Raw genomic sequence first — 13,464 nt, 5'->3', positions numbered from 1 at the left:
GTATGAGTACTCGCCCAAATACTCGGTATCGATACTAGTATTGGTGCATCACTAAATTAAATCTATACCAATCAAACAATGCATAATGAATAGGTTATGATTAAAGATGGAGAAAATCAAAGTACCTTAGCAAGGATGTGTTTGTCTTTTATAATGTACTCATACGTGGTCAAGAGGACATTAAATTTTCCACTTCTGAGCTGTGGCACCAGAGACCGTCGCATGGCTGGTGTTCCCTAAAATAAAAAAGGATCGACATTTACAGCACCATCCATTAGCAGTTAACAGAATTATGCTGATTTGCAACAGCTTACACTAAACATTTTACAAGAATATAAAACCTAGTAATTTTCTTTTAAAAATTCTACTGCACTTTTTTACCGGCATTTAGCACAAGTATCTATCCATCAAGGACAACATTAAGGTAACAGTTTCTTTATTACAAACATTAAATGAATCACATTTAAAATTACAACATTCACGCCAACTCTAGTTGTGCAATTTTTTAATTTGCTAGTAATGCAATTATGCAATACAGGAATATCAACTCTGCCCCAAGGCTGAATTTTGGATTCTGAGGACCCATACTTAAACATTATATCATGCACTAATGTGTGTCACTTTAAGGCTGCCAATACACCACAGTGGAAGAAAATGTACATTACCTTTTTTTAAAAAAAATAATGCAGTGCACCACAATGCACAGTAAATGTGTTGTAGTGTGCTGCAGTGTATTGTGCTTTACTGGGGCATTCACGATTAAAGACACCGCAATGCACATGCAGCAAGTGCTTTACCATGTGCACGTTAACAAATGTGAAGAGGCCCTCAAAGATTGCAGCATCTGAGTATTGCTTGTTCTTACTTTAGATGCTGTCATTCATTATTTAGCAACAAAGCAATAGACCTCATTAGATAAAGCCACACCCACTCTTCATCCCATCTGTCTCCTATCTTTCTTTACTGTTTTCAGTCATCAGTAAGGCAAGCCAGAATAGGACCAATTAAATTAAGTCAGTGTGCCATCTTCTTCATAGATACACCTATGCAGATGCAACAAGGACAGGGACATTTTAAAGCCTAAAAATAGGATAGTTATAGATTCCTTGATGAAATCTCAATTTGATTTTAATCTTAGTGTTGCAATTGGGCTTTAAAGCAGCTTCCCTTTGTTTTGAACCACAATAGCTCTGTATTCTTTAATTACAATTGAGTCTGGGAAATCTAAAACACTCGTGGCCATTAAGGGTGAATGTACTGTAAACACACCATAATAATGCATTTTTAGAGCATTTGACGATTATATAAAATGAGAGACTGATCAGAGTGCCACACTACAAATGTCACAAAGGCTTCTAATCAAGCAAAAAAAGGTGGAAATCATAGGAGATTGCTATAACCTTCATCACCTAAGCTAAGCATGACAATTGAGGGATGTGTGACATTTCTGAGAAGCAGGTGGGCATCCTCAAGCATAGATCCAATCAAGCAAACATGCAAAATGGCACGCAACAGATATATTACTGCACTCATCAAACTATATTGGATATGATGAACAATTTTGTGCGGCTTCTTTCCATCTGAAAGTAATTAGTCTTTATTGCAGCACTCTCTTTAAAATGATTAGCTTGGGTTGCAGTTAACGTGGTAATGTTGTGCGGCATTTTAAGGGAAGAAAATCCATGAAAAAGAGTTAGAGAGACAAGATCTCTAATCTTTAATGTTTGAAGTCAACACTTGGTACCTTGTATGCGATTTTCACCACAGAAGGAGCCCATTTATCAAACTCATACTGCCAGTTGGATAATGTCCTAAGGAAGAATAACATAGTTAAAACAAAATAAGAGATTAGAACAACTTTTGATAAGGCCCCAATGACATCAACATTGTGAACTGCATTCTGGAACATCAAATGACATTCTCGGATACTTGCCGTTGCATAGAAATACACCCTGTCTGCTGCATTCCTTTTCTATAATATACATGGTGCCACCAAGTAATCGAGTTCATGCCATTAATTACACTAAAATGAATTTGAGTGCACAAACAAAATACCCATTTTTTGGGTAAAATATAAAGACGGGGTCATGTCAGGTAAATAGATGCCAAACATGTCAAGCTTTAAAATTGCGTGACCCATGAAATGGCAAAAAAAACGACAGTACCCAAAATTGCCCATAAGCCTTTACCGCTCATTAATATAGCGATAACTAGGAGTGAGGGCCCTAGACCTACTGCTTTGACTCCGACGTTCACGTTGGTATGCAACACGTGGCACAATCCTCGTTTTCACGCATAGATGCACCCAATGCGTGTTTGTAGGTGCATGTACAAGGGGGCAGGGGACTTTAAACATTTTAGTTTTTTACCCTTAAACTTAATGGGTATCACATAGGGGGCTTACAAGCCCCCTATGGGATAGCGCAAATACAGTGACAAGTCCTCTTTATGAAATAAAAAAAAAAGTGGGACTTTCTGTGAAGTGTGGCAGAGGTCCATAAATCTGTAGCTCGGAAAACTGAATTGCAGAATTACAAATCATTTGGCAGGTAAAAGAGCCAACTTGTATGGATTTCAACCGTCTGCTTTAAAGTAATTGTGGATGTCTTTCATAGAGGCAGAATATCAACCACAAATCCAGAAAAACACACAGTACAAATGTTATTAATTGAGTTGGAGTTCAGTGACATGACTTAGTACTTGGGGAAACCCTTGTTGGCAAGCACAGAGGTAAGATTTTTCTTGTAGTTGGTTACCAGGTTTGCACACATCTCAGGAGGGATTTTGGTCCACTCTTCTTTACAGATCTTCTCTAAATCCTTAAGGTTTCTTGGCTGTCGCTAAGGAAGTCGAAGTTTCAGCTCCGTCCATAGATTTTCTATGGGATTAAGGTCTGGAGATTGGCTAGGCCACTCCATGACCTTAATGTGCTTCTTCTTGAGCCACTGCTTTGTTGCCTTGGCGGTATGTTTTGGGTCATTGTCATGCTGAAAGACCCATCTACGGCCCATCTTTGGTGTTCTGGCTGAGGGAAGGAGGTTCTCATCCAAGATTTTACAAAACATGGTCCCGTCCATTGGCCCCTCAATATGGCAAAGTCAGCCTGTGCCTTTAGCAGAAAAACAGCCCCAAAGCATAATGTTTCCACCTCAGTGCTTGACTGTAGGGATGGTGTTCTTAGGGTCATAGTCAGCATTTTTTTTCCTCCAAACACGGCAAGTCGAGTTCATGCCAAAGAGCTCAATTTTGGTCTCCTCTGACTGCAGCACTTTCTCCCAATCCTTCTCTGAATCATTTAGAGGTTAATTGCCAAACTTCAGACGTGCCTGCATCGGGGACTATGCGTTGCCAATAGTTTGTTTGGTGACTGTGGTCCCAACTGCCTTGAGATCATTTACTAGCTCTTCCCGTGTAATTCTGGGCTGATGCCTCACTTTTCTCATGATCATCATGAGGCAAAATTTTGCATGAAGCTCCAGACCGAGGGTGATTGATGGTTATTCTTGTCTTACCCATGGTGGTGAGGTTTGAATGGAAGAGATTCTGTGGACAAGTGTCTTTTATATACATAACGAGTTGTCGTTAGGAGCACCTTCTTAAAGTGACAGGACTAATCTGTGTACAACAGTCAGTCTGTGGGAGCCAGATTTATTGTTGGGTGGTAGGGAATCAAATACTTATTTTACTCACTGAACTGCAACTCAATTTATAACATTTGTATTATTTTATAATAATTTAGAACATTTGTATCATGTTTTTTTTTCTGGGTTTTTGGTTGATGTCCTGTCTCTATCATTTAAAATACACCTATGATAAAAATTATAGATCTTTCATTTCTTTGTAAGTGGGCAAACTTACAAAATCTGCAGGGATCAAATAATTATTTTCCTCACTGTACATGGATTTCAGGGAGTCAGTAAAATCTGTTTTGCATTCTGAGTAGTAGTAAAGCACAACCAATGTGTAACACCATGCCCATGCATACCCTTTGCCGTGACAACCCTACTTAATACCTCCCACAGTTGTATATTTGTTTGTGAAAGCAATACAAGTATTATTTAAAAAAAAAAAAAAAAAAAAACTTACATAAATCAATCAGTCATGTTTTTCACAAAATGAGCTCTAAGCACATATGACTTCCAAGTACATTCCTTTAAACCACACAAATGTAATAGATTCCACTTAACATGGCCCCCATTCCTACATTCCTAAAGACTTTCACTATGGAGTGGAACTGTTATATGAGAACAGACTTAAGGGCATTCAAAACTAAAACTATGCAGCAATAAGAAATCTAGCAAAGGAAACAAATGTTCTACTTACGAGAGTGGAACAATAATGAGATAGGGACCATTAAGCCTCTTGAGCTCCATCAGATATGTTATGAGCGCAATAGTCTGAATTGTCTTTCCAAGTCCCATTTCATCAGCTAGGATTCCATTTAAATTGTTGTTATACAGAGAAACCATCCATTCCAAACCTTGGACCTGAAATTGCAGATCAAAAATGGACAACTCGGTAAAAGCACTTCCGAAAGCAATGACTTACACAGCTGAATGATGCGTCAAATCTACTGGAGGACAAATTATCATTTAGAACTTCGTTATGTAGGTATATAATATAGGTAGGTATAAAATATACATTTTTTATTTATTACAGGTATTTATATAACGCTGACAATTTTACACAGTGCTTTACATGGTGCACATTCATATCAGTCCCTGCCCTAAGGGAGCTTACAATCTAAGATGCCTATTGCGCAAACACATGCCAATTAACCTTCCAGCATGTCCTTGGCGTGTGGGAGGAAACCAGAGTACCATGGCAGAGACAAGGTATGAAGATGTTTCGTATAACTAATGCTATGCACAGAGATAATATGGTAAGAATCTGTTCCAGGGTTTTGATCAATCTGCGCCTTTCAAAAGTCAGGAGGGCTTTTCTTTCTCCGTTAGTGAAAAAATGACCACAGCTGTTCAGACTTCTTCTGGATCAAAACTGTGTATTATTGCTGGTAAGAGAATCAACTTTATGGACATGGAAATTTTTTGTTGGTTCATTATGCAGCTAGGTATCAAAATTAGTCAGCCTAGTGGAATAGGCTGTGTCATTATATTATGTTGCGGTATTGGTATTATTGTAATAAATGGAAGCAACAACAAACTATATCTAGAGCATACCAAAAGGAAACTGAAGTCTATATTCAGAAATGTTTTATTTTGAATATTTTTGGTTTAACTGAAAGTAATTTGCGACAATCATAACAGTGTTTTACAAAGAAAGCTGAATTATCCACATAAGTTCCTGCCACAAAAGAAGCTTACCATCTAAGGCACACACAACCTGGAAATGGAAAATTAAACACAAAATGGAAGCCACTGAGAGCAAATCTGGCACAGAAAAAAAAATGACTATTGCTGACTTTATTTTATTGTATAAAAATTTGCAAGCTATGGGCCTGCCATCTTTACAGACCCAAAACAAGCATGCAAATCAAAACATTCTGACTTCACAAGCTGTATACTGCGGCCAGCAAGTATGACAGTAACAGCCCTGGATCTAAACAGTAACTGGTGCAAATAGAGAACAGCATATACCAGCAAACCCCATGCATGCAACATATAAAATATATGTATGTGGGGATAAAATCTGTGACATTGCTCCTGCAAGAAAAAAAAAATGCTAACCGCTCAGCCACGCCATATACTTTACAATGATTATATTTTATAAAACAGATTTGTAGGCTCCCTCTAATGGGTATCTGAATGTGAGAGTGCACTCAACAATGTAAGCCACCAAGCAATAGCAATTTAACCCTCGTTGTTCAAAAATGTTTACATTTTCCAGGCAGGAACTGACATAAATTAGTAACAGCACGAAGCACACAATTGTTTGTAATGTTTTTTTGTCATCTGTGACTTTCCAAAAAGATCTGGAAAACTGAAGAAAACAAAATGGGAGCAAAAAACTGGAGTTGATGCTTATGTGACCAATTAAAAGTCTGGCTTCATATTCCTAAATAAAAGATCCCTCACTGTTGGCAGCCATTTATAACTGGAGTTCAGAAATATTCTGCCAGGCCTCTGAGAAACAAACGGCACTAAAGCACAATTCATACACTGTACAACTACACAAAAATCATTCACAATTACCCAAAGCATTTTTTTTTTCATTTTACAATGTTTCATCCTTTAAAACAGCAACACAACAACAGATGGAGAAAATGTAATTATAAGTACCTGGTAATGCTTAAGAGAACCATTGATAAGAAGGGACGATTGTTTTTCCACCCGCTCTATAATAGCATGAGCCACTCCGTAGTAAGACTGAGACTGTCGTTCATCTGCCGACATACTATATTCATCATCCACATCCTGCTTTGCAGTCCTAAGGCATTACAGAACAAATAATTACTATTTCACTTTAGAAGTAGAAAAAGAACTTCCATCCAAAAAAACACAGGACCACCAAGTCCTACCAATGAACACAATTACCTTCCCTTTGAGTGAGAAGAACACACATTCAAGGACATAAAGTTATGTGTATGTGCCCACCTTTCCCATCTTGTCACACTGATTTTCAAACCCCTTAAACATGCTAAACTGCACAAACTTGTACAGCATCATGAAAGATTTTTTTTGTTTAATTCCCGGATCATATGTAGTTGGCTTAGGCATGCCAAAGAGGAGAGGAGACACAGGAGAATAAAGAATCAAATGTCTCCATGTGTCTCGATGGGCAAACTATTTAAAGCTGAACTACACACCAAAAAGCTAAATACTGATATAATGCATGTAAAGGGAGCCATTTCACCCACCAAAGTACAGGCAGTCCTCGGGTTACATACAAGATAGGGACTGTATGTTTGTACTTAAGTTGAATTTGTAAGTTGGAACAGGTAAATTTTTTAAGTGTAACTCCAGCCAAAAAAACATTTTTTAGTTTTGGATAGCATAGAGAAGGGTCACGTTTGTTTTGCTGTTTTGTTTTCTGTTGTTCAGATTATAATATAATTTAAAAAAAACTTTTATTTAAAATGACACACCAAAAAAAGTTTGCGAAGAGGAGAGGGCGCGGACCCGGGCGAAGAGGAGAGGGCGCGGACCCGGGCGAAGAGGAGAGGGCGCGGACGTCCGTAAGTCGGGGACTGCCTGTATTTGCATTTCTGTTCATCTTGTTCTAAGACTTACACATCCCTGCCAGACAGCACAGGAGGATGACACCACTTAGAAACTTATAGACCATAGAAAAAAAATACTATGATGCCCTCTATGTACCCCCAGCCTGTTCACTGGACAGTGAAAGAAAACCCACAGACTAAGGAGGTAATTTCTCTGTTCATTCTTCTCTCTACCTTCTATCAGCATGTTTCTGGTCAGCAAATGTGCTTGTAGCACACAAGAATGGCTCCCAGTCCTGCCCTCCCTCTCACAATCTGTAGGTTGTTTTATAGAGATCCGCAAGAAACGGATACCAAGTCAAATGCAGGCATTTACACTAGCTGCATTTAGAAAAATAAATGTGAAGATTCATAAATATATATATATAGAGCTGCAATTATCTGTGTCTTACAGCTGCCTGGAATTCAGCTGCAATTTCACAGTTTGAAGTGTCTCTAAAATTCTAAAATTGGGCTATGTTAGTTTTGTAACCCTATAGATACAAAATCAAATGATTAAATATTAAATAGCTCAATATTAGTAAAATGAAAAAAAAAATGCAGCAACCTGAAATATATCAACTTTAAGACAGAACAATGAATATAGACAGTGTGAATAATCACACTGGCACAAGCTTATTTTGCAATAATTTTGAGTATATTACTTAGTACACAGCAGGAAGGAACAGCTGGCATAGACAGCATGAAAAAGGACTACCAAAGGATAATGTGGGACGTACTCAATGATATGCTTAGCACTGCTTTCTGCATAGTCCTGATCAGAGCATTTCTTTTCATCTGATTCCAATCTGCTAGATTCTTCGTCTTCATCCTATGTGTTAAAAAAAGATGCTTAATATTAGAGACATGATTAGGTCCACCATATTAGCATATACATCTAAAGCAATAGCAACATTTGCAAAATTGCTTGCACACTTCTTGTTTTGAATGATGTATGATTAGTCATCCCTCATACACACAGATTCTATATGTGCTGATTAGAGTGCAGCTGCACTTGTGTGTCTGACATGGCAAACGATTACCAAGGCATGCGCTTTCAAAAAGTACAGAGGAGCTGTAAGATAACGACACGAGTCAAGTGTAAATAACTAATAAAATGTAGCAGAAATTGATAACAGGAAAGTGATAAAAGCATACTTTACAGAGGTGTGATTGGAATACAAAAGTAGATGGTGACACTGGAACCACTGGACATTTTTTTTAATATGTTAAATCTGTCATAAGAGAAATATGGAGCAGCCATTACTGACTACCTTCTGAAAATGCCAGTTGACTGACTGTTTCGCTGACCCATAGCCTTTTATACTTTAAGGCTCTGACCCAGAACAAGTATGTAACACAGGAAAGTCAAAGTAAAGTCAGTAGTCATTACCTGCAAGCTTGATCTAGGAAAGTGACTCAGAACATTGCAACAAATGGGTCAGCATGAACCCAGACAACTAGGATTATTAGAAAAACGCACAGCGATGGAAGCCTCAAGGTTTCTTTTATGACCAGTTTCCAGTTGCATATTTTCACTTTTTTTTTACATTAAAATGTGTTTCAAAACAAAACAAACATAAAATACAACATTTGCAGTAAATCTCTGCACTGCATGCACATTTCCCAATGATTTATCACTTTGAATACCCTGCAAGTACAGAAAATTCCTGTTGATCTGACAGAAATGCACTCAACTCTTCAGCCCTGTTGTGGGCTGACAACACAGCACCTTTGTGGACCGAGTGGTGTCAGCCCTGTCTAGTTGTCTTTTTCTAAACTACTCACTCTCCTCATCGCTACAACATGAACACTAATCATACTGAAGTCCAAGAAAAGATCTAGGGGACTAATTCGACTTATAGAGCTAACACAGGAAGTGTGCACATGGCAGCTATAAAGTTTTGACATATTCAACAGGCATTTGTCTTTGCAAAAAAAAAAACGATATAACAAAATGCTTCCAATAGTAATTTTACCAGAATAAAAAGGTAGAAATAAGCTAAATGAATCTGTAGGGTTTACATACACTTTCATATACCGCTCAAATTTGTTTTAATGCTGTTGAAGTGCAGCAGAACATACGTGTGTTTTTTTGTCTGTGGATATACACAACCAAGCTTTCAAAATGCCATTTCAGCTTTTAAGTATTTACTTACTATACTACAAAATTCGAGTAATTAAAAATGCAACTTTTATACATTTTGAGGGGAATTTATCAAAACTGGAGCAGCTGTGCATGGCAGCTAATCAGCTTCTCTTTTCAGTTTGTCCAGTTAAGATTTGAAAATGAAGGAGCGGAGCTGATTGGCTGCCGTACACTGTTCCTCCAGATTTTTGTCTGCTCCAGTTTTGATAAATTCCCTTCTTGAGTTTAGTGCAGTCATTGTCTGTCCATGGCTCCCCCTCCTTCCTCCATCTAAAGAGGGACAACTCATGTGACTAGAGTACTACCGTTTAGGAGCAAAGCAGTCCCGGGAGACATTATGAGACGTACAAGTCACTTGTTCACCAATATCTATGGCCAGCTTTAAAAAGACAATCAGACACTGGCATAATTCTAGTCCATCTTTTCCGGATGATTGAAATGTATAAATGAAATTAGCCAAAAGTGATGAATAATGGGCTGGCAAGGTTTTGACTCAACTTCTCAACAGATGCTTTAACACTGCAAAGTTTGGTGCAAACCTACACAATTGGAAACATCTTGAAATACTGACACCCACATGGTTTTGTTCCTAGAAGGCCAAAGGGGTTAACATATTACAAAAACATACCTCCTCTTCATATTCCGAGCTGCTTCCTTCACTGTCAGATCTAGGTGCAACTTCATATCTATATAAACACATAGAGGATAAGAGAAAAATCAAACAATTATGTTTGTATTATGTGAATGAGACTGAAGGCAACAAAAGATTGAGGCAACTTGCTGCTTTTGTATCAGTATAATAGTTAAAAAAAAAAAAATTCCCCCAAAAAATATGATGGAAGAGAAGATGAAAAATAAAGATATTCAAGAACAGAAAAAAGGAATTTCACAGCTAGAAAAGACTAGGGATTCATCAACTCACCCTGGGTTCATCTCCAGCCATGTTTCAAGCTGACTGGCTTTAGGTGTATCTGGAGCAAGGAGAACTTTCCCCGTCTCTGTGTGAATAACCTTTACTGGCAAGTCGCTCATCTGACTGCTCTCATCTATAAGCTAAGTGAAGGAAATACAAACCAAAATGTCATTTTTCTTCTAATACAACATACACGGTATACTCAGTGGAGTAAATCCTTCAGGCTACTCCGTATACAAGTAATTTATAAGAACATCCACACCTTCACAAAAATAAAAATGAACTTTTATGTTATTCTTCATACATGGGAGCAAGCTCTAGCTTTAGAGATCTGCCTCTGGTAATGGGCCTGTTTTCTTTTTAAATAATCTTAGTAATGAATAAAAAAAAAACAAAAAAAAAACACTTTTTTATGCTACCTTCAGTTTGCAGGATTTCTATTATAGAATTGTTTCTGTGTTGAGACATTGCAGGAGTCTTTACTACCCAGGCAGAAGGTCTGAAATGACAGACCACTACAAATTTATAGGTAAGGAGAATGGAAGAAGCTTTGCAGACCTAAGTTGATTGGCCATATTTAATGAGCTAAGATGTGCGATGTCAAAACTGCAAAATTTGTACTGCAGGCAGATATAAAAAAATATGTAATGCTGTGTGTGGTGGCAAACTGGAAAAGGGGGGGGCAAGGCCTCACAACAAATCATGCTCTATTGCAGTGCACAAGTTCCAAAAGTGAACATGCAGACAGGAACATGTAACATGTCAGAGTGAAGAGGTGGGACGAGGTGTACCTGCATGCTCCAATACATTCTGCAGCGAAACTTGCTGTGTGCGACCTCACTTTTTTTCTGTAAGCAATAACGCCAGACTCCAAAGGATAGGCTCATCACTAAGGCCCGGTTCACACCTGGGCGTTTTGTAGCGCATTCGAACGCTCTGCAAAACGCTCAAACACCGAAATCCCATTATTTCCTATGGGTATGGTTCACACCTGGGCGTATTACAGGCCGCATGAACGCGCTACAAAACGCCCTACGCCCAAAGAAGTACAGGAGCTTCTTTGGGGCGTTTTTCATTGGGATACAGCCAAGTAGCCCTCGGAAACGTGCGTTTGTCGCACTTTTTTTTAACCGCGAATCGCTGTAAAAACACGCGCATATCCGATACGCCTAGGTGTAAACCCAGCCTCAAGGATTGGAGTAATTTTCAGGGTCAGAATCTATGTTTCTATCCAATGAGTGTAATGTTGTAGTTTACACTGTATATATTGAAGCAATATATGCATTCATGCACATTATATCATTTTTATATTTTTGTATAGATACCATCAAACTAAACTGAATGATAAAACTAATTTTGAAATCCTTTCATATTTAAGACCTAAAATACTGAAGACAAATGTTTCCAAAAAAAAAAAAGTGTACTCCCTCCAATTAGATTTTTTGTGTTTAGATCAGTAGTGGGCAACTTAAAAAATGTAAGGGGCCTCATACGTAGTTGGTGACTCCTACACAGAATCATACAATGCAGTTTTTAACAGAAAAACCTGATTAAAAAAATATCAAATATTTGAATAATAATGTGATGTATTTTGTATAGCTTTAACAAAGCTGATTGGTAAAACTGTATGCCAGCAAGGCGACACCAATAAAGTAGAAGTAAATAGTGCAATGCCCAATACAAAGTGATAGCTATGAAAATAGCCACATTCCTACAAGAATGGAGAATACAGTTGCTAAGAGCTACCACCTGCTTCAATATCAAAAGCCTTTTTTCTATAATACAAACAAGATATGACAACAAATTTACCATTTAGGTTATTTCAATGGAGTAAACGTTTACAATTGCAATACACTGACAAGAGCTGTACTGACGATAAAAGCATACCTCGCCATCAAGGACAGATCCCAATCCTTCTACAATCTCTTCAACCTTCTGTAAAAAAAAAATGTAGTTAGTTATGTTTATTTTATTTATTTATTAAAAGGACATTTTCATGGCAAACATTTAGAATCTGTATAAATTTAATGTTGCCCTCTCCCTCATAAATATATATTTTTTTTATTAGCACATGTGCCCCATGGCACTGCTTAGGCCTGGTTCACACCTGAACGTTTTGTAGCGTGGTCAACGCTCGACGAAAGCTCTACAAAACGCTCAAACATCTAAATCCCATTGTATTCAATGGGTCTGGTTCACACCTTGCAGTATTTCCGCCCGTCCGAACGCGATACAAAACGGCCTACGCCCAAAGAAGTACATGTACTTCTTTGGGGCGTTTTGGTCTATCGTTTCCATTGGGATACAGCCAAGTAGCCCACGGAAACCCGCGTTTGTCGCGCGTTTTTTTTACCGTGAATCGCGGTAAAAACGTGTGCCACGAACCGCGCGACAAACGAGCATATTCAATACGCCTAGGTGTGAACCCAGCCTTACACACTTTGCTTGAATAGCTTGCAAATTGGCCTTAAAAAAGGCTGGAAAGGGTTCAGCAAAATGTTCAGAGTTCATGGACTCCCTGCAAACCAAACTTTGCTCAGTTCGCACATCTCTACCAGCGACTAGTGGCAACCTCTGTATTTTTGCTGGCAAGTTATGGGATATCAGTATTCAAGACATGCTGTGGATATCTGCAAAGTACTAGTAGGCTGCAAAATATTGCAGAAGAGTCATGAAGGCTGCATCATCTGCTAGTAATCATGCAGGCATCCATGTGCCAAGTGTGCCAACTGTAACAGTTCACCTCTATTCATGTTAGAGTGACACCTCAAAATCTTAGATTTTTCTTCACTTTCAGTCCCAGGACAAACAGAAGAGTAAATCTCCTCAGCAGGGACACAAACAAAAGTACAAACCTATACATTCCCTTCTCTATAATAATGATAATAAAAAATTGTTTTATATATATGTTACTGGGCAGGAAAGCTGTTTATGGGATAGAGAAAACTAGGCCTACTACTCTTCCTTGGCAGCCAGCCATCTTACATCAGGCAGACCATCCTCTCCCACCCTACTCAGTTCATTCATGTCAGAACAATGGTTGTTTTTAGCATCTATTTTTCTATTTACTGAAGTATAACATTCAGTGATAGTTTGATTGGCAATTACTCCATCATTAAACACTGTACCCAAATTAATTTTAGCATCTCTTTTGAGACACACGTTTCTCCTGGTGGTATTTAGTAGCTTGGTATGTAATAGCGTGGTATTTAATAGCGGTTTTTTTTTTCCTTTCATAAAAAA

The 13,464-nt window shown here is 38.1% G+C and overlaps 1 protein-coding gene across 1 annotated transcript in view; it reads right to left on the bottom strand.

The window, feature by feature from the left end:
* Window positions 1-13,464, bottom strand: part of SMARCA2 (SWI/SNF related, matrix associated, actin dependent regulator of chromatin, subfamily a, member 2) — a 147,899-nt gene that overhangs the window by 82,743 nt on the left and 51,692 nt on the right. The window contains exons 11-18 of the mRNA XM_018559474.1: window positions 12,109-12,156; window positions 10,231-10,361; window positions 9,937-9,994; window positions 7,900-7,991; window positions 6,240-6,387; window positions 4,324-4,487; window positions 1,745-1,811; window positions 126-236 (exon numbers count right to left, since the gene is read on the bottom strand). Coding sequence (XP_018414976.1) covers window positions 126-236; window positions 1,745-1,811; window positions 4,324-4,487; window positions 6,240-6,387; window positions 7,900-7,991; window positions 9,937-9,994; window positions 10,231-10,361; window positions 12,109-12,156 — 819 coding nt within the window. The remainder of the gene's footprint in view (window positions 1-125; window positions 237-1,744; window positions 1,812-4,323; window positions 4,488-6,239; window positions 6,388-7,899; window positions 7,992-9,936; window positions 9,995-10,230; window positions 10,362-12,108; window positions 12,157-13,464) is intronic.

Source organism: Nanorana parkeri, unplaced genomic scaffold (assembly GCF_000935625.1).
Source record: "Nanorana parkeri isolate BGI_ZX_2015 unplaced genomic scaffold, ASM93562v1 scaffold398, whole genome shotgun sequence".
In the NCBI taxonomy this organism is placed as follows: Eukaryota; Metazoa; Chordata; class Amphibia; order Anura; family Dicroglossidae; genus Nanorana; species Nanorana parkeri.
Note: the sequence above shows the minus strand (reverse complement) of the source record. Positions and strands in the feature narration are given on the sequence as shown.